The sequence below is a fragment of the Castanea sativa genome, chromosome 4, assembly GCF_040712315.1.
Source record: "Castanea sativa cultivar Marrone di Chiusa Pesio chromosome 4, ASM4071231v1".
Classification (NCBI taxonomy): Eukaryota; Viridiplantae; Streptophyta; class Magnoliopsida; order Fagales; family Fagaceae; genus Castanea; species Castanea sativa.
In genome coordinates, this window is record NC_134016.1 from 50,318,419 (window position 1) to 50,341,491 (window position 23,073).

At 35.6% G+C, this 23,073-nt stretch overlaps 1 protein-coding gene across 4 annotated transcripts in view; it reads right to left on the reverse strand.

Annotated features, from left to right (window-relative positions):
- LOC142631154 (uncharacterized) overlaps positions 1-23,073 on the reverse strand; it is a 64,540-nt gene that overhangs the window by 28,797 nt on the left and 12,670 nt on the right. For 3 of the 4 annotated variants that reach the window (XM_075805248.1, XM_075805247.1, XM_075805246.1), the window contains exon 4: positions 20,707-20,858. In XM_075805248.1, coding sequence (XP_075661363.1) covers positions 20,707-20,858 — 152 coding nt within the window. Of the gene's footprint in view, positions 1-20,706; positions 20,859-23,073 lie in introns of those variants that run through there. The other variant, XM_075805249.1, reaches the window with a different exon arrangement.

Below are 23,073 nucleotides of genomic sequence, written 5' to 3' on the forward strand. Positions count from 1 at the left end.
CTGTTAAATCTTGTTACCAAAGTCTCCACACATTGTTACAACCTATCAAGACAAAGTTTCCTGGCACTGAATTGGCTCTGAAACTTGTGGAGGATGCATTCTCCATGCTATCTAACCGTGAGATACATTCTGTGTATGATTTGAAAAGGAATGCATGTAGGGAGGATTATGAATCTTTTAATATAAGAGCATTATCATGTCAAAATGTAGCAAGTAAGGAAACAATAAGAACTGCTAACAACTCTTCTGTGTGTGAGAGGGGTTTTTCAAGCCAAAGTTTGGGTGGAAGTTGTAGAACAACTACGATATTTTCAGAAGACATTGGGACTTTGAGATTCAAACTCCAAAATTCTCTTGATGTTAAGTGGCAATGTGATAAAATTATTTGTCAGCAACCATCCAATAAGGTTTCTGAGGATTTGAATTCTAGAGGCAACGTTAGAGCAGACACAGATTTTTCTATAGGTCGTATAAATATGCCAACATCAAAGCCAATCAGTTTGGAGGAGATTTTTTCTTGTTCTTCAAAATCTTTGGCACAAAAAAGGCCTTGTTAGGACTACTATACCTTTGAGAATGATAGAAAACCTGAGCATTTCAAGGTAGGTCAGATCTGGGGTGCTCAATATAAAGTAAATCTCCCTCATAATTTTAGGTATGCTCAAGTTTCTTGCAACGCACCACAATCAGTTCTTGTTACATGGTTAAAGCCAATCCCTATTAGTGATGGTGAGAGACGATGGTGTGATGCTTGCTTACCTGTTGCTTGTGGGTCATTTGATTTGAATCCAGAGATGATTGATGGGGAAAACTGGCCAATGGTCTCATCCCACAAATGCTCATGGATCCATGGTGTCACAGATGAACAATTTGAAATTTACCCCAGAAGAGGTGAGATTTGGGCACTGTATAAGGATTGGAACCTTCATGAATGGACCCATAATCCTAGTTTTTTCGAAGGATGTAAATTTGAGTTAGTTGAAATTCTCACAGATTTTTCAAAATATTTAGGTGCAGATGGTGCATGTTTGGTGCAAGTAGATGGTTTTAGAAGCATCTTTGAGAGACAAAAATTTGGAGGAGTCCTGTCACTTTCCATATCTCCCTGGATAGTCTGTATATATTCTCTCATAATGTCCCAGCATATAGGTTTAAGGGTGGAGAAATTGATAAAGTTATTGATGGGATGTTTGAGCTTGATCAATTTGCCCTGCCTGATATTATGTGTCTGGAGATTGACTCCCAAAAGGCACCAAAGAATGGGAATGCTAGTAGTTTTTCTAGATCTATTCCATTGGGAGGACTTCCTTCCTTGAAGTCATCTCCAGAAGACAAACTTTTGAAACCCAATTAGTTATCAAATGATTTTGCCACAGGTCAGGTATGGGCTGTATACAGTGGAAAAGATTTTTTGCCACGGCAATACACCAGAATAGATGATATAATTTCTGAGAGCCAAGTATGTGTGACTTGCCTAGAACCTCTACCCATTCTTGACCATGAGATTGACCGGAAGAAAGAAAACATACCCATTGTTTGTGGGAAATTTAAGGTTAGTGGAACTAGTGTCAACCTTGAAATGTCCCAATTTTCCTATTTAGTTTACAGTGTTAAAAGCAATGATGAGCCATTTTGCAGAATTTACCCAGTAAAAGGTGAGATTTGGGCTATGTACAAGAACTGGAATATCAAATGGAAGCGTTCTGATTATGAAAATTGCCAATGCCAAGTTGTCCAAATTCTATCAGACTTACGTGAAAGGGAAGAGATAACAATTGCTAGGTTGGAGGAGGTGAAGGGTTGCCTGACTTTCTTCCACCAAAAACTGTTTGATGGGTTTGATCTGACGCATGTAATTTCCCAATCAGCAATGCTTAGTTTCTCTCATTGCATTCCTGCTTTTAGAGTGCCTGGAATTGGGAGATATGGCATTCCAGAAAGCTCTTGGCACTTGGAACCAATTGCTTTACCTCCCAAGCAAAGAATATGATTCCAATAGAAACCTCATGGGATTACACCGTATAATACTGAATATGACATCTAAACATGTTATGAGCATTCTCTATCTGACAGTTTAGTGTAGTCTCTGTTGATAAAAAATTAAACTAGAAATAGTGTCACTCAGTAAATAATGTGGTACATATTTTATTTTGAAATAGTTATTCTAGATGGACAGATCTTCCTGCTACATATAGAATTATGAATGCCAAAAAGAGGTTTTTGAAAGGTTTGCTCATGCACTCAGCTTTTGAATAAGTATTAATTTCTATTAATGCCAAAAAGATGAGGAAAGGACATTGATTCAGCACTTCTCAAGTCTTGAACAACCAAATCTTAAATGACATTTGTTAAGTTTCCAAGCTCCACCAACACATGCACCCCATATCACAACTTTGTGTTAGTCAATTGACATGCCATGTAATAGGGCCAAGTCTGTGGCAGCTGTTTGACAATTTTTTTGAAACTGTTGCTCACTAGTCACTTCCTTGACACTTACTACAACATTAGGAGACTTCAAAAGAAAACTATAACTTATTTCCTCAAAATAAGAAAAAAAAAGTTCAGCTGATGATGCGATCAATTGAGTCTTGCTATATATATATATATATATATATATATATGTAGGCGTGCCTTGTGTTTGACACGAGTACAACACCTAAATGAAGTGTTTGTACTTCATAGGTGCACACACATAGGCTGCTTTAAAAAATAAAACTAGAAATAGATATAAAGTCCAGTCGCATGATGTGTAATTATAAAATTCTATAACATTGCCACTGTTCTGTCGAGAATTGAGATAAGATAACAGTAGTAATTGAGTCCAAATCTTCTGTCCCACTTTTCCTGCTCCACTCTATACTCCACCAATAAAAACTTGCCACGTGTTCACCTAATTAATTAAATACTACTATTAATTAATAACGGTAGCATTTAATAAGTCAATAATTATAATATTTAATTAATTAGGTGAACACGTGTCAAGTTTTTATTGGTGGAGTATAGAGTAGAGCAGAAAAAGTGAGACAGAAGATTTGGACTCGTAGTAATTTTGTCCAAACTTGATAATCAAGGGTCATTATATAACAAGTTGGTTCGTTGTTTTTAATTTCCAGGGGCTCAACTAGGTCAAGTTTTGTAATCTTTCTTTGAGTTCTTGTTCAAGATACTCTTATTAGATCACAATTCATGTGATTTTTAGTTTTTAATTCTTTTTATTTAGTTAAAATTTATAAATTAGTTTTTTAAATTTGGATGTTGATGTGGCATTTTTTAATTTTAGTTAAATTTTTATTTTATTTTTTAATGGTCACGTCAGCATTTAGTGTGCCAACAGTACACTCTATTTGCCATGTAGACAATTCTATTAGTAAAATGACAATAGAGACCAAAATAGAATATGTTTTTCATTTTAGAGACTAAAAGTGGTAAAATAAAAAAGTAGGGACCAAAATAGAAATATGGTCAAAATATAGGGACTAAAAGTGCATTTACACCTTCTATTAATTTAAGAAGAATTAGAATAAGCCAAAATACACTATTAGTCCTTCAAGTTTACTTTCGAGCATTTTTAGTCCCTGGAGTGTCGACTGAGCGCTATTAGTCCTTAAAGTTTAAAAAATGAGCGCAATAGGTCTTTTCATTAACTTCCATTATTTTATTTTATTTTGCTTGTGTATAATGGAGTAATGATGTAGCAAGTTTTAATTGATGTGTCAATCTTTTTATTATTAAAAAAAAGACACATCATAATCAGGTCAACCTAAACAATATGTCACGTCATTACTCTATTAGACACATAAGCACAAAAAAAAAAAAAACTAATTAAAGTTAATGGAGGGACTAATTGCACACATCTTTAAGTTTTAAACTTCAAGGACTAATACGCTCACTTAAAATTTTGGAAACCAAAAGCACTTAGTAGATTAACTTTAGGGATAAGTGTATTTTGGCCATTAGAATACTTATATCACGGCCTTGGAATACAAATGATTTGGATTGGAAGCTTATGTTATAGGCTACACTAACTTCTCTGAACTGAGAACCAACTCCTTCGACCTCTAATTGCTAGAGATACCACTAGTGTAGAAAAAAGGCAGAACCACCATTTGACGAAGTGTAGAAAAACATACAAAGAATAACATTTTAAGATTGTTTTGGTGGTTTCTTTTTATAAGATTTGTTGGTGTGGATTTGATTTATTGTAATGATAGATGATTCGAGAGATATTCACGTTTGCTATGAAATATAATTACTCATTTTAAATGAGTAGTCATTGGGTGTAGCCAATTGTATTAACATTTTAGGAAAAATGTTGTTGTGGAGCTCTTTTATTGGAGGGCATAATTGCGTAAATCTCATGCAGCATTAAGAGATCAATTGCTAGAAATAAAGGTAATATCTCACAACTTTCCCAGGTTCGAATTAAGCACTACTTTCGGGAATCTAATAGATGCATAGATGTCTTAGCAAGATTGGGTCTCATATCCAAATTAATGGTTTTTGTTTATTTAGTAGTCTGCCAATGGACATTGTAGATTTTCTTAATGCTGATGCTAATGGGTTGTACACTTGTACCTAAATAGACTCTATATCGAGCCTCTTTTGGCGATTTAGTTTCTCTAATAGATTCTTCCTTTTACCCAAAAAAGGGGTGGTAATATACGTCTATTTGTTTTCTCTTTTCTATCTTTTTTATTCCCCGCCTCCGTCCATTAATTTTGCTCACAAAATTCACTATATTTTTAAATAATTAACCTAGTGCAAAATAAAATTTGATTAAATTAGATGTTATATTTTCTGAATAAATTATAATTAAAATAGATAAGTTGTTTTTTTATAAATGTTTTTATTTTTATTTAATATTATTTTTGATACTCTTTTTGTTTATATTGCTTGTTAATTATATATATATATATATATTATTGTTGAACTTTTTAATGGATGTCACAACTTATGGTTAGTTTACACTTTTTTTAATGATCTGAACACTACAATTATACTCACAAAAAAAAAAAAAAAAAAAAGACTCGCCACTGTGTATGTTTAGAAGGCTACGCCGCATGTTTTTTTTTTTGGCTGAATAACGCCATATGGTCAAGTGAAGGATATTCAAATATAGCATTTGATATCTATACTTCTATACTCTATATAAAAAAGGGGGAGTTGAGCTGCTTGTTTGACAAAACGACATCTCAAGTGTTAAAACGGAAAACCCAGCAAAAACAAGATTGAAGTCGAGCAGATTTTTTTTGAAACTCTAAAAACCATCAACATTCTATTGAAATTACTTAATTACCCCCAATTTCAGCTGTGAGCTATATAAGAATGAGGTCCTTTTTAGTATTTGTGTTGTCAACTTTATGGGGCCTGCCAAGCGTGTAGAGGCTCAGACTTTATGGGGGCTGCCAACCGTGTTGTCAACTTTGCCTTTGTGTTGAATTACATTGTTGCTCTAAAGGTCTGTTGTGAGCTGAAAATTTTGGGGTCATTTTTAGTCTTTGTGTTGTCAACTTTATGGGGGCTGGCAAACGAGTACAGTCTCTGCTGTGAGCTGAAAAAAATTTGGAGACCTTTTGGTCTTTCCCTCTTCAAGCCTAGACTCTTCTTGCCTTTATTATCATCTATATGCCAACAACTTGTGGGCTTTATCTTCATTCTTTTGATAAACACAGCCACAACACACGGTGAGAGGGATAGATATAAGAAAAAGAAAGAAAAAAATTAGTAGAGGCAGGCCTACTTGGGCAACTTCTCTTAATCACTCATTGTTCTCAATTGTTTGTTTATGCTGAAGTCTCTTCAGTATTTGGATGCAATCAAATTAGAGTAATAAAGATGTATTTACAGATATTAGGATTATTGGCTTAAATGATGAATGCTATCTTGCATTCTCTATTAGCAAATGAGGTAGACTTGTTTATACGGCCTAATATAATATTTTGAGAGTATTAGTTTACTAATGTTCTTATTGTACTCTTACTTTATTTTCAAAACTATTTGAGAAGAAAACTAACAAATATTTAAAAAATTCAATGTAATTGAGGCACCTTTTTAGTTGCCTCATTAAGAATAACTCTTTTATAAAAAAATTGATAAATTTATTTAAGGGTAATTTTGTAGACTCATACATTTTTATAAGGCAAACAAGATAATAAATAATATCTCTTTAAAAAGTTTGACTTTTTAAAGAGGATAAATAAATCAGGATGAAGAGAGTAGAGTAGAATAGAGGAGAATGATGACTTCTATTTATTGATAACGACCTAGCTACTTTTTCCATTGATAAAAACTCAGATTTCAACAACCGCCATAAGAGCATCCATATCAGATGTTGCAAAAAAAATGTCATTTTGACACATCAAAAACTTACTTTATTATTTTATCACATCATTTTACAACATCCTATTTATCAGATGTTTTATCATTCAATTCTATACGTTAAAATAATATTTACTACACATTAAAATAATATATTCTCTCCTCTCTATTATCATCAACAACAGCAACAATATCAACGCCGATCAACAACAACAACAACATCAACAGCAACAACACCAACAAACTAACAACATCAACAGCAACAACACCAGCAAATTCTAAATCCAAAAACCTCAAAAAAAGAGGAAAAAAAAAACTCAACCAACTAACAAACCAAAGATGAAAAAACCCCGATCCAAACTCAACCAACGATTGGCCTAAAACCCCAACCCAATCGACCCACAACCCACAGAACGCCGATCCAAAACCCACATCGAAACTCATCCCAAATCTCACACCCACAACCCGATTAAAAGAGATCTGAAGGTCAGCGATGAGGGTTGTGGATGTCGGTGGCAAGCATTAGAGCATGAGGCGGCGAGGGCTAGCAAGATCGACGGTGAGGACTGGAAAGTGAGGCGGTGAGATCGGCGGCAACTTTCTTGAGAGTGATCTTGAGCAACTTTCTTAAGCAGGGAGGAGAGGGAAGAGATAACGAGTGACAGAGAGAGAAGAAATGAGATAGAGTCGACAGAGAGAGATATCAGTGGAAGAGGAGAGAGAAAAATGCAATAAAATAATAATATCCCACTTTGCAACTGTTGTTCGTACCGTGGCAAATTGCAATGGTACTGTAGTTGTGAAGGCAAAGGTGTCAGAATATGTTTTTGGGCCTTGGGTTTTTTCCAAGGATATTAACTCGTCCAAGAAGGTTTTAGTAATAATGAGGATACCAAACTTAAAGGCCCACCGGCAAACTATTATAGTGGAGGCTAATGAGAATGGTCCGAGGAGGGGCATATCCTCGGCTAGCTGAGGTGAAGATCATATGATACGCCATAATGTTTGGGTGGAAATTCTAGAAGGCCTGGTAGGTGAAGATGTACACCAGAAGAGCGCAGAAAGGAAGAACGAATGAGAAATATCTCAGAGAAAGCTGCTACCACCGCATTAAAGACTATGCACCTACCTCTTTGGCCGCATTAATGAGGAAATGACATCTGAACAATAGTGATCAGCCTTACAGCTATTATTTGAATATTTCAATAGGGTGGTGGATGGGACAAGTATCTATTTTTGGGGAGATCTGATCTATACATGGAAGATGGTGGGAAGAAGAAAGATGATATAAAAAGAAGAAGGAGAAAAAAAATGAGGAAGAAGCACTGTACACACCATCATCAGTTGTAATTTATTTTCAGAACAAGTTAACCTTATACAGAGGATCCTCGGCTTACGTCCGAGGAGAATTTCTATTACATTAACGGCTTTGTGCTTGCGAGTTGTGAATCTAGCCCATTATTTCTGTTCTTCAACATCCAAAGAAAACTAGATTTTAAGCCCACACTCTACAAATTTTATTGTATTGGGCTTTTTGGGCCTGATTCCATCATGCTTTAGGGTCAGGTTTGAATTGTGACCTTACAATTGGCGCTGTCTGTGGGAATCTGGTGTTTTAGGACGTTTAACATTATGGTAGGCTTAGGTCCACACCATGCAGAATCCATGGGGTCCCAACGTGAAGATCACTTCTTGCATCTTGAGCAAGAAAGAGATCGGGAAGGTACTGTGCATACGGGGCATACTAGTAGGAGTCTTTCACGAGGAGGAAGCAGAAATACTCACGAGGTGAATGCTAAGGCCATGCAGAAGGAGATTAACCACCTAAAAAAGAAGTTGCGTCGTGAAAGATGAAGGCAGACTCCTTCTTTTTCTAACCCGACTTCTGAGGACTCCCAGGGTAGCAGCTATAGACCCAGGTCAAGAACCTCTCCTAGTGAGTCTTTCTCCTATGAAGAGGATTGTCTTCATGGTCGTGAGGACAAAAAGATTTCTTCCAAGGGCTTGGGAAATGATGCTATGAGTAGGGCGTTGCACCAAATATCCAAGTCACCCTTCACCCGTAAAATTGAGAAGGGGAAGCTTCCATGACGGTTTACCCAACCAACGTTCACCATTTATAATGGTCGAACGGACCTTATGGAACATGTGAGTCATTTCAATCAAAGAATGGTTGTACACTCTAAAAATGAGACTTTGATGTGCAAAGTCTTCCCTTCCAGCTTGGGACCTATTGTGATGAGATGGTTTAATGGATTAAGGGCAGGTTTTACTGATTCCTTCATGGAACTCACTAGGGCATTTGGTTCTCGCTTCATCACTTGCAGTAGAGTTCCTCGGCCTTTAGATTCATTATTGTCCATGGCTATGAGAAAAGGGGAGACCCTCAAGACGTACTTTGATAGGTACTGGGAGATGTTTAATGAGATTAATGGAGACTTCGACGATGTGGCAATAAGGACTTTCAAGGTTGGCCTTCCTACTGAGCATGATTTAAGGAAATCTTTGACCAAAAAGCCTGTTAGAAGTGTATGTCGGCTTATGGATCGCATTGATGAGTACAAACGAGTTGAGGAAGATCAACAACAAGGAAAGGGAAAGGCGAAGGTTATCCCTCAGGAGAGAAGGGATTTCAGGTCGAACAGATACAACAATAACAGGCCCTGAAGGGATTTCGCTAAACAATCCAATCCTACCAATCCTTAAATAGTTAGTACCGTATTCCGAGAACCGGTGCATCAGGTGTTGGAGAAGATCCAAAATGAACCATACTTTAAATCGCCTAACAAGATGGCTGGAGACCCCATGATGCGTAATCAGAACCTTCATTGCCATTATCATCGAGAGCGGGGTCATACCACTGAAAACTGTAGGAATTGTGGAATCATTTGGAATAGTTGGTTAAGGAGGGAAGATTAAAACAATTTTTGTACTGGCCCAATAGGCAAGAAGATTAGTCAGGTTCGGTCAATTAGGGCAACACTTTATTACGATCTCCATTGGACGCAATCAATATTATTTTTGCGGCCCCGGGGCAGATTGGCTCTCATCCTTCCAAGGTGATGTCTGTGGCACGAACTCTTGCCTAGAATTCCAGCTTCGAGCAGAAGAGGATTAAAGGAAACGTACCTCCAATCTTAGGCTTCTCGAAGGAAGACAAGATTGGGACTATCCAACCACATGATGATGCTTTAGTTGTCACGTTAAGGATAGGGGACTATGACGTGAGAAGGGTAATGGTCGACAGGGAAGCGGTGTTGACATTATGTATCCCGATCTATTCAGGGGGCTGAATTTAAAGCTTGAGGATCTTGCAGCTTATGATTCGCCCCTAATAAGCTTTGAGGGGAAGGCTATCGTACCAAAAGGGCAAATTAGACTGCCTGTGCAATCAGGTTTGGAGGTGGTAGAAGTGGATTTCATTGTGGTAGACGCCTACTCTCCCTACACAGCCATTGTCGCAAGACCATTGTTACATGCTCTGGGTGATGTTTCCTCAACTCTTCATGTCAAGGTGAAATTCTTGTCTGGGGATCAGGTTGAAAAGATAATCGGGAGTCAGTTTGTGGCCAGACAGTGCATAGCAGCTACAATTCTGCATCAACCCGTGCCAGAGTCCTCGGCCTCGGCTGAAAGAAGCCCATAGCAATCAATATCTTCTGCCATAACTCGGGGGGTAGTGGTAGAAGAGTCTGCATGTAAGGAATTGGATAAAGTCTTATAGATAATAACCCTGAAAAATTCTTTCAGGTAGGAGTTTAGTTGCCACCCCAGGAAAATGAGGAGTTGGTTATGTTTTTGAGAAAAAAACCTTGATGTGTTTGCATGGGATGCTTATGAGGCTCCTGGGGTTGATCCGAGTTTCATTTGTCATCATCTGAATGTCAATCTGACTGCAATACTGAAGAGGCAACCACCTCGGTGTTCTTCCAAGGAACATTTCGAGGCTGTCAAAGAGGAGGTTCTCAAGCTCAAGAAAGCTGGGGCTATCAAGGAAATGTTTTATCCTGAATGGTTGGCTCTTACAGTGGTGGTAAAGAAGAAAAATGGGAGGTGGAAAGTATGTGTGGACTTCACGGACTTAAACAAGGCTTATCCTAAAGATTCTTTCCCAATGCCTCGTATAGATCAACTGGTGGATGCTACTGTTGGACATTCTCGGATGAGTTTTTTGGATGCTTTTCAAGGGTATCACCAAATACCTCTAGCTCTGGAGGATCAGGAGAAAACAACTTTTGTCACTCCCACAGGTAATTATCATTATAAGGTAATGCGTTTTGGTTTGAAAAATGCGGAAGCTACCTATCAAAGGATGATGACCAGGATGTTTAAGTCTCAGTTGGGAAAAACTGTTGAAGTGTACGTGGATGACATGGTGGTAAAAAGTAAAGCGATATCCATGCATGTGGCAGATTTAGATGACACTTTTCAAATGCTAAGGAGGCACAAATTGCGCCTTAATGCCTCTAAATGCTCTTTTGGTGTGGGATCTGGTAAATTTCTAGGCTACATGGTTACTCATCGAAGCCAATCCCGCCTAAATCAGAGCAATCATCAACTTACACCCACCTCGAAATCCGAAGAAGGTTCAGAAGTTGACTGGAATGGTTGCTGCTCTCAATAGGTTTATTTCTCGATCTGCATATAAATGCCGCCCCTTTTTTTGACTGTTAAACAAGTGGAAGGGATTTAAATGGACCGAGGAGTGTGCTTTAGCTTTTCAACAGCTTAAGCAGTATCTTTCTCTGCCACCCATTATGTTTCGGCCAGAGGTAGACGAGGTTCTGTTTGCGTACATAGCTGTGGTTGTTCATGTCATCAGTTTGGTTCTAATACGGGATGATAGTGGTATACAAAGACCAGTTTACTACGTGAGAAAATCTCTACAGGAGGCTGAGGTGCGTTATTTACTGTTGGAAAAGGCGATTTTAGCCGTGGTGCATGCTACGCGTAGGCTTCCTCACTATTTCCAATCTCATACAATTGTTGTTCTAACTCAACTCCCTCTTAAATCGGTGTTGTGGAATGATGACTACTCAGGTAGAATCACCAAATGGGGAACTATCTTGGGGGCTTTTGACATCAAATATATGCCTCGCACCTCTGTAAAAGGCCAAGTCCTCGCCAATTTTGATGTGCAAAGTTTGTTGAGCCCTCATTAGAAGAAAATGTCAAGGGGTTGGACATGGATGAAAAATTAGTTGGCATGATCTCGTGCAAGGAATCCTTGGTGTGGAAAGTATACGTTGATGGAGCAGCAAATCAAAGGGGATCTGGTGTGGGGCTAGTTCTGATGTCCCCGGAGGGAATTATTTTAGAGAAATCTGTGAGACTGGGGTTCTCGGCCACCAACAATGAAGCTGAGTACGAAGCTTTATTGGTAAGGATGGATATGGTTCAAAAAATGGGTGAAAAAACAGTGTAGATGTTCTCAGATTCACAATTGGTGGTTGGCCAAGTGGAAGGAAAGTTGGAGGCTAGAGATCTGAGGATGCAAGAATATTTAGCCCGGGTTAGGTATTTACAATCTAAATTTGAATCTTTTATAGTGTCATATATATCCAGGAGTGGGAATACCCGTGCCGGTTCTTTAGCCACGCTTGCGACATCCTCTGCGCAAAGTCTACCCTGGGTTATTCTCGTTGAAGATTTGTTTAAACCCATTGGGACGGGTGGTGGTACCATCCAGATTCACCAAATCAGAGTTGGCCCTAGTTGAATGGATCCTATAATGTCTTTCCTTAAAGATGATATCTTACTTGAAGAGAAGTCTGAAGCAGACAAAATACACAGAAAGGCACTTCACGTGTAACGGTTTGGGAAGCATGTGAAGGATGTGCTGTTGAGTCAAAATTTCATTTTTCTCCTTAAATATAAGAAAAATGAATTTTTGAGGGGCTATTGTGAGGGCAAAGGCGTTAGGATATGCTTTTGGGCCTTGGATTTGTTTCAAGGATATTAACTCATCCGAGAAGGTTATAGTAATAATAAGGATACTAAACTTAAAGGCCCACCGGCAAACTATTATGGTAGAGGCTAATGAGAATGGTCCGAGGAGGGGCATATCCTCGGCTAGCTGAGGTGAAGATCATATGATGCGCATGATATTTGGGTGGAAATTCTAGAAGGCCTAGTAGGTGAAGATGTGCATCAAAAGAGTGCAGAAAGGAAGAACGAATGAGAAATATCTCAGAGAAAGCTGCTACCACCGCATTAAAGACTCTGCACCTACCTCTCTGGCCGTATTAATGAGGAAATGACATTTGAACAGTGGTGATCAACCTTACAGCTATTGTTTGAATATTTCAATAGGGCGGTGGATGGGACAAGTATCTATTTTTGGAGAGATCTGATCCATACGTGAAAGATGGTGGGAAGAAGAAAGATGATATAAAAAGAAGAAGGAGAAAAAAAAGGAGGAAGAAGCACTGTACACACCATCATCAGTTGTAATTTATTTTCAGAACAAGTTAACCTTATACAGATGATCCTCGGCTTACGTCCGAGGAGAATTTCTATTACATTAACGGCTCTGTGCTTGCGAGTTGTGAATCTAGCCCATTATTTTTGTTCTTCAATATCCAAAGAAAACTAGATTTCAAGCCCACACTCTACAAATTTCATTGTATTGGGCTTTTTGAGCTTGATCCCATCATGCTTTAGGATCCAGGTTCGAATTGTGACCTTACAGTAGCAATGTGGCATAATTTTTGAGATTTGCAACATCTGATAAAGCTCCGTTTTTGTGTTTAGTGTGCCAAATGTGCCAAATATTTGGCAATTGGCATATTCGACACATCTGCTGCGGATGCTCTAATAGACAATACATGTGCACAGCTAATCAACTGTCAAGAAAAAATGAAAAATAAGAAAATGGCCGAGCATGGTCTTGTTTGACTTATCCACTAACAATAAAGCAAAGGCTGCAAAGCCAATTAATGATTAAATTATGGACAACATTATCTTTTCACTTTTACTTTTTGAAAATATGTCAATTTATTGTGTGAAGGAATGGATAAAAGAGAAAAGTTTGCCATTGATTAGGCATTTGAACACTAATCAATTTATATAAAAAAGAGAGAGAGAAAAGAAAGAGAAATCGATCAAACGAGCATGAACATCCAACACTTCCTTCTCAATTCATGTGATTTTTTATTTTTAATTCTGTTTTTAATTTTTTTTTATTTAGTTAAAATTAATAAATTAATTTTTTTAATTTAGATGCTGACGTGGCATTTTTTAATGCCATGATAAAAATTATTATTATTATTTTAATAGTTCCATCTGCCATTTAGGACGAGACCGTTAGGGCACTGACGGAAAGGATTAAAATAAGACGCATTTTTTCAGGATAGGGACTAAAAGCGGTGGAAAAGAAAAAGAAAAAGAAAAAAGATAAGGACCAAAGTGGGAATCGCGTGAATATGTAGGGACAAAAATGAGTTTTTTGCCAAAGATAATTGCTTCTGTTTCATAATTATAAAAATTTGAGGCCAATGAAATTGGTGACTGGTAAGTCAAATTTTATTTAAAATAGAAAAAAACAGCTAAAAATAAATTTTTAGTTATTTTTGACATTTTTTCCCATTAATTTTTTTTATAATTTTTTATTTTGTGTTGAAAGAACCACTGCTCCTTATTTTCCCTTCACTGATTACCTCCCTCTTCAGTGAGCTTGGTTCATGCAATGGAGGGAAACACTTGAATTTGAACTTGATATTTCCCTGGCCTTTGGTTCAATTGGCTGTTGTTATTTTTTGTTGGGACTCAATAAGCTGATTTTAGTAGCGATCTTGCAACCCTATTGCTTATACAATTGGGCCTTGGCATTGAATTTTCATAAGGCTTATTTTTGGCCTTCCCCATGTGTTGGTTCAGCCTAAATATGTGGACTGTGTTGGCTGAAAAGTTTAGAAAGAAACTCTTTAAATTATTTCTATATATTTTTATGAATGTGAATTTTTACAAAACAAATCATATTTTCATAGTAAAAAAAAAATCATAATTTTCAATGCAGTTTGTGCAAAATGTATTGGTGTAATGAAGCAATATCAAAGATGTTATGCTTTTTTATTCTAAAAAAGAAGAAGAGGTTGTTAAGGTCGCTTATAATTTTAGTGGGCCTATTTAAAAATGGTTAAAAACAGGTTAAAATATTTTTTTGTTTAGTTTTTTTAGAGGTAAAATTCAGGCAATCACTATGTACTATTGATGAAAGTTCCAATTCTATTCATTTTAACGTTCCAATTTGATATATGAATAGCATAATCAACTTAATTCAATTGGTCGACTAGGAAGAAAGCAATCAAACAAAATTCCAATGGTGGTGCGTATGTATAGAAATATGATCCAAATGCATGAATGTTTTATTTAGAGAAATATGAGACTAATTGTATACTTCCTTCCCTAATACAATCAATAGTATGTTATTGTCTAAACAATATACTGTGATTTGTTTTCATATAGAAATAAAACTATCTGACTAGTTTATCCAAATATTTAAAAAAAAAAAAAAAAGTCTATTGGAAAACATTCATTCAAGAAATGTTCAACTCGAATTGTGATGACAATTTGTAGAACAAAATAGATTTTGGTTGAGGAATCAAACATTCAACAAACAAGTCAAGCAGGTCCTCTCTTAGGGGATTCACTACCTACTTGTTATTAAATTACATCCATGCCAAAAGATATTATTAACATGTTTTTCAAATATCTGCTGGTTTTGTCAGCAGACTTTACCATGACTAGAAATGGAAAGATGGCATGTGTCAAAATTCATGAACTTTTGTGGCAGTGCAACTTTATCATACACACAAAATAAACATTAATTTAAAAGACTAGTGTTAGGTTTTTAGGTTGAAAGATTCTATGACATGTAATCTTGTTTTGATCCATAATCAAATGTCCAAGATGCAGCTCAAAAGAAAGAAGTACGAAGTTTCAATTGCCATTCGATTGAGTCTTGATCAATCAAGGTAGTGCTTTTGTAAGACCTTCAATCAAGTCTCTCGATCAATCAAAGCAAGTTTCTTAATACTTCTCAGTTGTGACTTGCTCAGTTGAGATACAAGAAACCAGAAATCTAACTTGTTTTAATTGAGTTTGTGTTGCCTTGTACTTTTTTGTGTCATACATACAAAGTTACAAACATATAAAAGACACTTTATAGCACAACTACAATTGAGGTATTGCCAAGTTGCTTTGCATCTAAGAAGAAGAAAATCAAAACCTCAATTTCACCAAAACTAGTGAGAATTGAAGATCAATCTCAAGACTGTTGTTATTTGCTGATCAAGGTTGAAGCCACAAGAGCCTATTGCTAGTGTGTTATTGTGGAGATCAAATCTTCAAGGTGGTCATTGGATTCGGTCCTTGGAGTCATTGACACAATTTGCAGAAGGTTTTCAAGATAAAAGAATCCATGCAACTTGGAGCTGATTATAGGTTCATGTCAGTCAGTATCAACTTGGAGCTGATTATAGGTTCTTGTGTTATTTTCTTTACTGCTTGTTATTTTATATTTTGTGACTATGCTTGTGGTTATTAACAGGTAATAACTGAGTTATATAATTGGTTAATTAACAAATTGATAAATCATGTTGTGGTTTCAAATTACTTCTCAACTTGCACTTGTGTTGGTTTTGTAAAAACTCTATGCTAGCTTGCTTATAAGAACTAGAGAAAGATGAAATAACTAGTCCATTTAATTTTTTACATTTTCTTTCACTAGTTCTTTTTCAATATTTTCTTTCACAATTTCTTATTTTGTGTTAGTCTTTATGGTATATTCTGGTTTTTCCAGTCTTGAGAGTAAGGCATTAGGATAAGATGTTCCCCATATATTCTCGACCCAAAAGGTAAAGCAACTGCGAAGCTCAAGATTTTTGGTTAGTTTCTTGTGGGAGCAACACAACCACCCTGAACATGACACATAAGATGAAACTATTGATGTTCCCTAAATATGGCTGCCTGTGAATGAGAAATTATTCTGTACCATAGTGGAGGGTGGCAACTAATACCAATTACACAAGTTCAACATATTAATCTAGCCAAAAACTTAAGATGATCAATTCAATTATAAGGTTCTCTTTAATTAAGAAAAGCATATGCATAATTTTTTACATTTGTTCATCCAACAGATTCTGAATTCATAGTTTTTACTTTTAAATACCATTTCAAATTTCAGATAGTTGTAAGCAAATTGTAGCTCCCTTGATCCACACAATTTTTCATCCAATTTGTACCTCAAATTGCGATATATGATTGAGACTGTCATAGTCTTCAATAGCCAATGTCAAATCCTACCTACTACAAGAATTCCTTGGCCTTTGAAATGTCTTGTGCAAAAGAATTGAAGATGGTAATGCACACCACAGCCCCCTAGGCTAAGTTCAACTCCATATAATTGGTGTAGACTAGAATTGAATCTCAGATATTTTATTCAACCATCAGAAACTTTATCAGTTAAGCTAAATGAAACTCCCAAAAAATTACTTTGTCCTTAGAGTTTGGAAAGGTTTGGATAAGGTTCAAGTATTCAACCATATTCACTGGAAACTAAAAAGTCACAATCTATGTACTAAAAAAATCCAAAACTATTATACTATACAAGATAAATAAACTCTCGTTGCTTACATAGAAAATAGAAACTCAGCCTCCATTTGGATTGCACTGAAATTTAGTTTCAGCGTGTATACGTCCAATACAGTGGGTCTCGTGCACTGTTCATGAGACTCACAAGTTGTCTAATTCAGCAAATTTTTCTTCAAAACTGTATCCCACAAAACTATTCACACATTTAAAAATTATTTTGCTACAGTATTTTCAGTTTTTAGCAATAAACAGTATCTAAACAGACCCTTAATTTCAATTGGATAGGTACTTAATAAATAGGAGAGAACCTTGTTGTATTTGGAATACAATGACATTTGTAAATCCATAAATCCAATTGTACAAATTTAAGTGGTGGAAAGAGAAATGACAATTCTTGTTAAAGAAGAATCATATGAAGTTACCAAAACCTGCCACATAACACTAGCAATTGCTAAAATTACACCAAGAACGGATGAGGTAGTCAGAAATAACAATGTCTAATGGTTAGCAAAAGAAATGTGGCCAACGGAAATACTACAATATATATTGTGTAATGTTTAAAATTGTATGAGCTTAATGTAACCAAGGCATATGGTTGCGATAAAGCGTAGTTGAGCTTTATTGGAAAAACTAAAGGCACCAACATTTTCCATTACTAGTGGAAAAGAAAAATTACATAGGATGAGGATATTAATGAATTTTACATAGGAAACCAAAGACAACTGTATTGAAGCAAGTATACTTCAACTTCAGTCAAAAAAGAAAGCTACAGATAATAGCAATATAATCTTGGGCTGCTTTACTTAAAAAAATTTCGAGTTGTCTAAGTCTTTATAAAGACATACACTCTCCTACTGCATAAAGTGCAATATTGTGTCACCTAATATCCTACTGCAAACACACACAACTCAACTTAATTCAAAAGTTTTCTTGTCAACCACAGTTTTTTGGATTTCAGTCCATATAATCCAGATTTTAGCATCACTCTCAGGTGTGAAGCAAGCTCCCAACCTCTAGGATGAGGGAGAATGCAACATGGAATATGCACCTGGACTGTTTAATAACAAAATTCTTACATCCAAGCAAAACAGATGAGCACCAGCATATAATATGGAAATGGCACTGACAAGGGTGATGACAGATATACTAACACCTAAATGCATGAATTATATTTAGATAAAATGCTGGAACCTAACACTATCTAATCATATTTGTAGAACTGTAGAAACCAGAGACTCCAATGTGAAGATATATTGCACAAAAGGCCTATCTAAGCAGCAAAAACTTGAAGCCACTTTTAATTTTCCATGGTACTCTATTGTAAAGTGAGGTCATATAGGCTAATTACATATTAATTTCAAAATTATTGATGACTCGTAACTTTCATTTTAAATCTACCACGTGCTGGAGGAAAAATACATTATATTTATATACAAAGAAGTTAATTAGAAGGTTAATATGTAAATTTTAAAAATGTTCTATTATAAAGCATTCCAATGCTTATAACAGAAGCACACAGCTATGAGATGATCATAGACTTCCCAGTTATAACAAAAACTATGGAGCTAAATTTTGACAAGATTCAGGGACATAGTTGGATATTCTCTCCAAGCTAGATGTCTTCATATTTAACTTTAACCCCTCTCTCTCTCTCTCTCTCTCTCTCTCTCACACACACACACACACACACACAACAGTAATGATAGAGTTTTTCTCCCTATCAGTTTGAAGAAAAGCTCCTCCAACCCACTACATGACAATTCAAAAGATTATTCACTTGTAGTACTAGTCATATGGCTTACTTAAAGTCATGTTACTTGTTTAAATGATTTAATAGATTATGTGATTTAACACACGTGAATGTATTATAAACCATCACATAACGAGTTGGAGGAAACTCCCCCAACCTAATTTTGAGGCAAACTTTGTCCTATAGTAATTTTATTAAGCCAAAAAAAAAATAGTTGTACAAAAGCTTTGCCTTGATTTTAGTTATTGCCTCAAGAGTCTTCACCTTCTGATTTAGGCTTATACTCATCATAATATTTTAGATTTATCTAATTCTCATTTACTAAAAGTTTCTTTTAGGAATAATTGAGAAAGGAAAATTCATTTGCCAAAAATGATTCAAAACCCTCATTCAAATTTTAGGGTGCTCATTGCCAGAGTTAATAGCATATAAAAGTACCCACTGGAGTGACCCTAACATTACCGAAAAAAGGGCTACCTTTAATCTCCAAAAAGTTTTCAAGTTGACAGCTTTCTACCATGCCAAACAAGTGTAAAAAATAAGTGTTGATAAATCATTGCAAGCAACATTAGAACCCCAAACACACTTGAAGCTTATCCGGAAATGCACACTGATATCCACATGATTCCACTGACAAAGAGTAAATCATATCATATTGAATGTGCTAAAAGGTCAAGAAATGGGTAAAGGAGAAATCTATGAAGGAGGCCTTTTAGCCAAACCCAGGAAATCGCAATTAGAAGCTTTATTGATTTGATAGTTAGAAATCCAATACATTTGTCAGGGGATTCAGGTAGGCAGAACAATTTAACTTTGTAAGGGAATGTACAGAAATCAAAACAGCTAGAAATTTAGAATGAACCGATACAATAAAGTTTTTAGGTATGAATAATTTTAGGTGAACACTTTTCTTAATAGGGGAAAAAAAGACAAATTTACCTATAGCCTCTGATGGAGTATAAGTGGGACGTCGGCTAGCACACCATTAACAGAGAAGTTGCCATTGTCAATGTAATTCAAGAACTGAGTTACTGGATCATAACTGTAATTGACGCTAAGTGGAACATCATTTGCAAAAACTTCTAGCTCTTCTTCATGACCTAGTAAATAATCAGTTTCATCTACATGCCATAAGTAAGCCTTGAGAACAAGATTTACAGAGGCAAATGTCTTGACAAATTTAAGATTCTTTAAGAGAGACCATAAGTCTGGTTGGTTGAAGGCTCAGTCTCATCTTGTCCTTGGAACTGAAAGACCAGTTTTGCCATTTTGAATTAAATCATGCAGTAATTCTTCTTAGGAAAGCAGCCTCTGGTGGTGAAATATAATTAACAATTACACTTTTAGATACAGAAAGTATAAAGCTTCTCATACTCAAATTGTGTTGAGCGAAGAATTGATCATTCAGCGCAAGTATTAGAACAACAGGGTGGGTCAAATGATAACCATGCAAATAAATCCTACATGTTTAGAGAAACATCGTACCAAAGATAAGAAGAAAGAAGATCCAATAAAAAATTTAAGAAGGAATTTTGATCTTTTATTTACCTAAATGTTCAACTAGAAACCTGGTGCCGTGAACACTTAAGCCACATTTTTTATAGTGAGAATTTGGAATGCATTGCCATCAAACTTATTAGTTTGAGAGAAAACTCCTTTCTGGAAGAAATACATAAATTATCATTAATTGTTAATGCAAAATATTATATGAAATATGCAGCACACATCATGATAGCCACTGTAAGAGTCATTGGAAATAATATTTTAATGTTGAAAAGGCACATTCAGTCTCATATTTCCTTGCTTCCTTAAGAATAGCATTGGATAATTATAATCCTTAACCATAAGTAAAGAAAGTGTGCTATCAAATCATCATATCTGGTTCACAAGACATCCAAGTTGCCAATAGCAAATACAAAGAAACAATGTTCGAAACAACTTTTACTTACAGGCAACAGTTGTTTGCTCGAAGGTTATATCCACAAAAATTCATTCTTTGGTAGGGACCCATTAATTAGGTAACCTTTTTCCTGTTTTCGAAATACCTGCAATATCAGTAGAGTTGTTCAGCCGGACATCTGGCGCGCAAATCCCAATTCCATCCTTTGTTAATTGCATGTCACACCATAAGACCACATTGGGTACTCTAACCAGCAACGCCAAAATATATGACCAGTTCCATGGATTAGCTATAAGCCTATAAGGGAAATCATATATTAGTTAGCTCACAGAAGATGAAGCAACAAAAATTGTTGCCTATACAAATGTGAGTGGAAATCCCACATGGACAAGAAACAAAGAAAAAATTGATACAACATTATTGGTCCAATTGCCTAAACCCACTTCCTTTAGCTTTTGGGTTAAGTAATGTGTTGCAAACACAAGACCTACTAAAAGTTCAATGAAAGGGGTCTAAAATTTTGATTCAAGAAAAGTTGAAGGAGAGGCTTTCCAAAATCTCCCTACCAAATGCAAATACAATCTCAGCATCATTTTCATTGTTTCTGTTTATGAAATAAAATGATTGTACAAATATATTGCCATAATATAAATATCTTCAGATAATAATAAAATCACACTTCAAAGGTATTAGGAGCAACCCAAACAAAATCATAGCTTACATGATGAGATTATTAATAAACATGAATAAACATGAGAACATTAAATTGATGAAAATCTCAAAACAACAAAAACCCCTCTAGTAGTGCCTGAACATACACATACACAAAACATTGCTTACATGAGAGAGAGAGAGAGAGAGAGAGAGAGAGAGAGAGAGAGTGCTACCTGTATTTGCAATTGATAAATCATTGCAAACAACGTTAGAACATACACAAAACACCACAGAAAATTAACTTTACCCCATAACTTCTTCATACCCAAATTAGGTTAATCACCAATTCAACAAAATCCCATTTTAACTAGACACAAATCCCTCTTCAGCAAACCTAATTTTATAAACATAAACATACACATCTAGGTACCAACCCAAATATTCAAGATTAGGATTCAAATTTTTCTAATGTGCAATGAAGGGACATCATGAAAGGGAAACAAATCTCAAAGCAAAAAGTGTAAAGAGTTGGGAACGCTAAATTCAATGTCCCACAAAATATGAACTTTTGCAATCAATAAATCCAGTATGTTAAAAGCCTGCAAAAAAAAAAAAAAAAAGTGGAGCTAATTGATTCACAAAGAGACCTGATCAGAGAGACTGAAAACATTTTTTCAATATCTTTGATTCTCAAAGTTCAATTCCATCACAGAATTGGAAATCAACACCAAGTGATAGGGCTGCTTTCTCTTAGTGCAATTTTTTCAATTTTCTTAGAGCTTCTAAATGCAATGAGACTGAAATGATTTTGAATTTAAACACCTATCCATAGAATTTCAGCCTTGGGAGATTTAACATACCCAATATAATAATTTTGGTTCAATTCAAGTACAAACTTCTGATTTCCCAATGAATTTCCAACTACATTACCAATCACTCTAAAAGCTCAAGCTAAAGAGACAAGTTACCTATTCACAAGTTCCAAAAATCTCATTGTCTAATTATACACCAAGTTTTATTAATTTTGTTAATTTAAATTCAAACAACTTCTCCTATGACTAGAAAAAGTCTTTAAGCTCTCCGTTTGTTTACTTAAAAAACAAAAGGAAAGATAGCAAAATTTTGAGGATTTCATGATTTTTTTCTCCTTCTGGGATTCACATTATTCAATCTCACCTTAGCTTGCTATCATAGTTTCAACAAGACAAGTAATAAGCTCACCTTCTTTTCCTTTCTCCTCTTATTGAAAGACCCAAAATCCAAAATAACACAATCTGGACCAATTCTTTTTTTCTTTTTCTTTTTCTCCTCTGGGATTTCACATAATGGAACTCTCACATCAGTGGAACTAAGTGAAAAGCTCAACAAAAGTTATAAGCTCACTTTCTTTTCCATTTTTCTTTTACCAAAAGACATCGAATCATAACAAAACTTGGACCATTTCATTAATTTCTTTTGTCACCTTCTGTATATCTTATAATTGAATTCTTACATAAGCTAACAGCTTCAACAAGAAAAGTAAAACGCTCAATTTCTTTCCCAGCTTTTTTTCTCTTTCTAATAGAGCCAAAATTACAACGAAACACACATATAGATGTAATGTATAGAGGGCAGTGACATAAAAATTAGAAAAAATGGCATTAGGCCAAAGGAAACAAAAGCAACCTTATAATCATTATGTGGCATGCCATTAAATCAAAATTGTTCATTCCTTCAGCTTCCTAGTTACTGTTTACAATTATTGTGGCTTGGGAAGCAAGAAACTAACTTTAACTCTAAGAAACACATTTTTCTAAAGAAGTCACACAATTTCAACAAAGCATGTAAGTTTCTTTTTTGTCCATTTCTATAGGTAGAA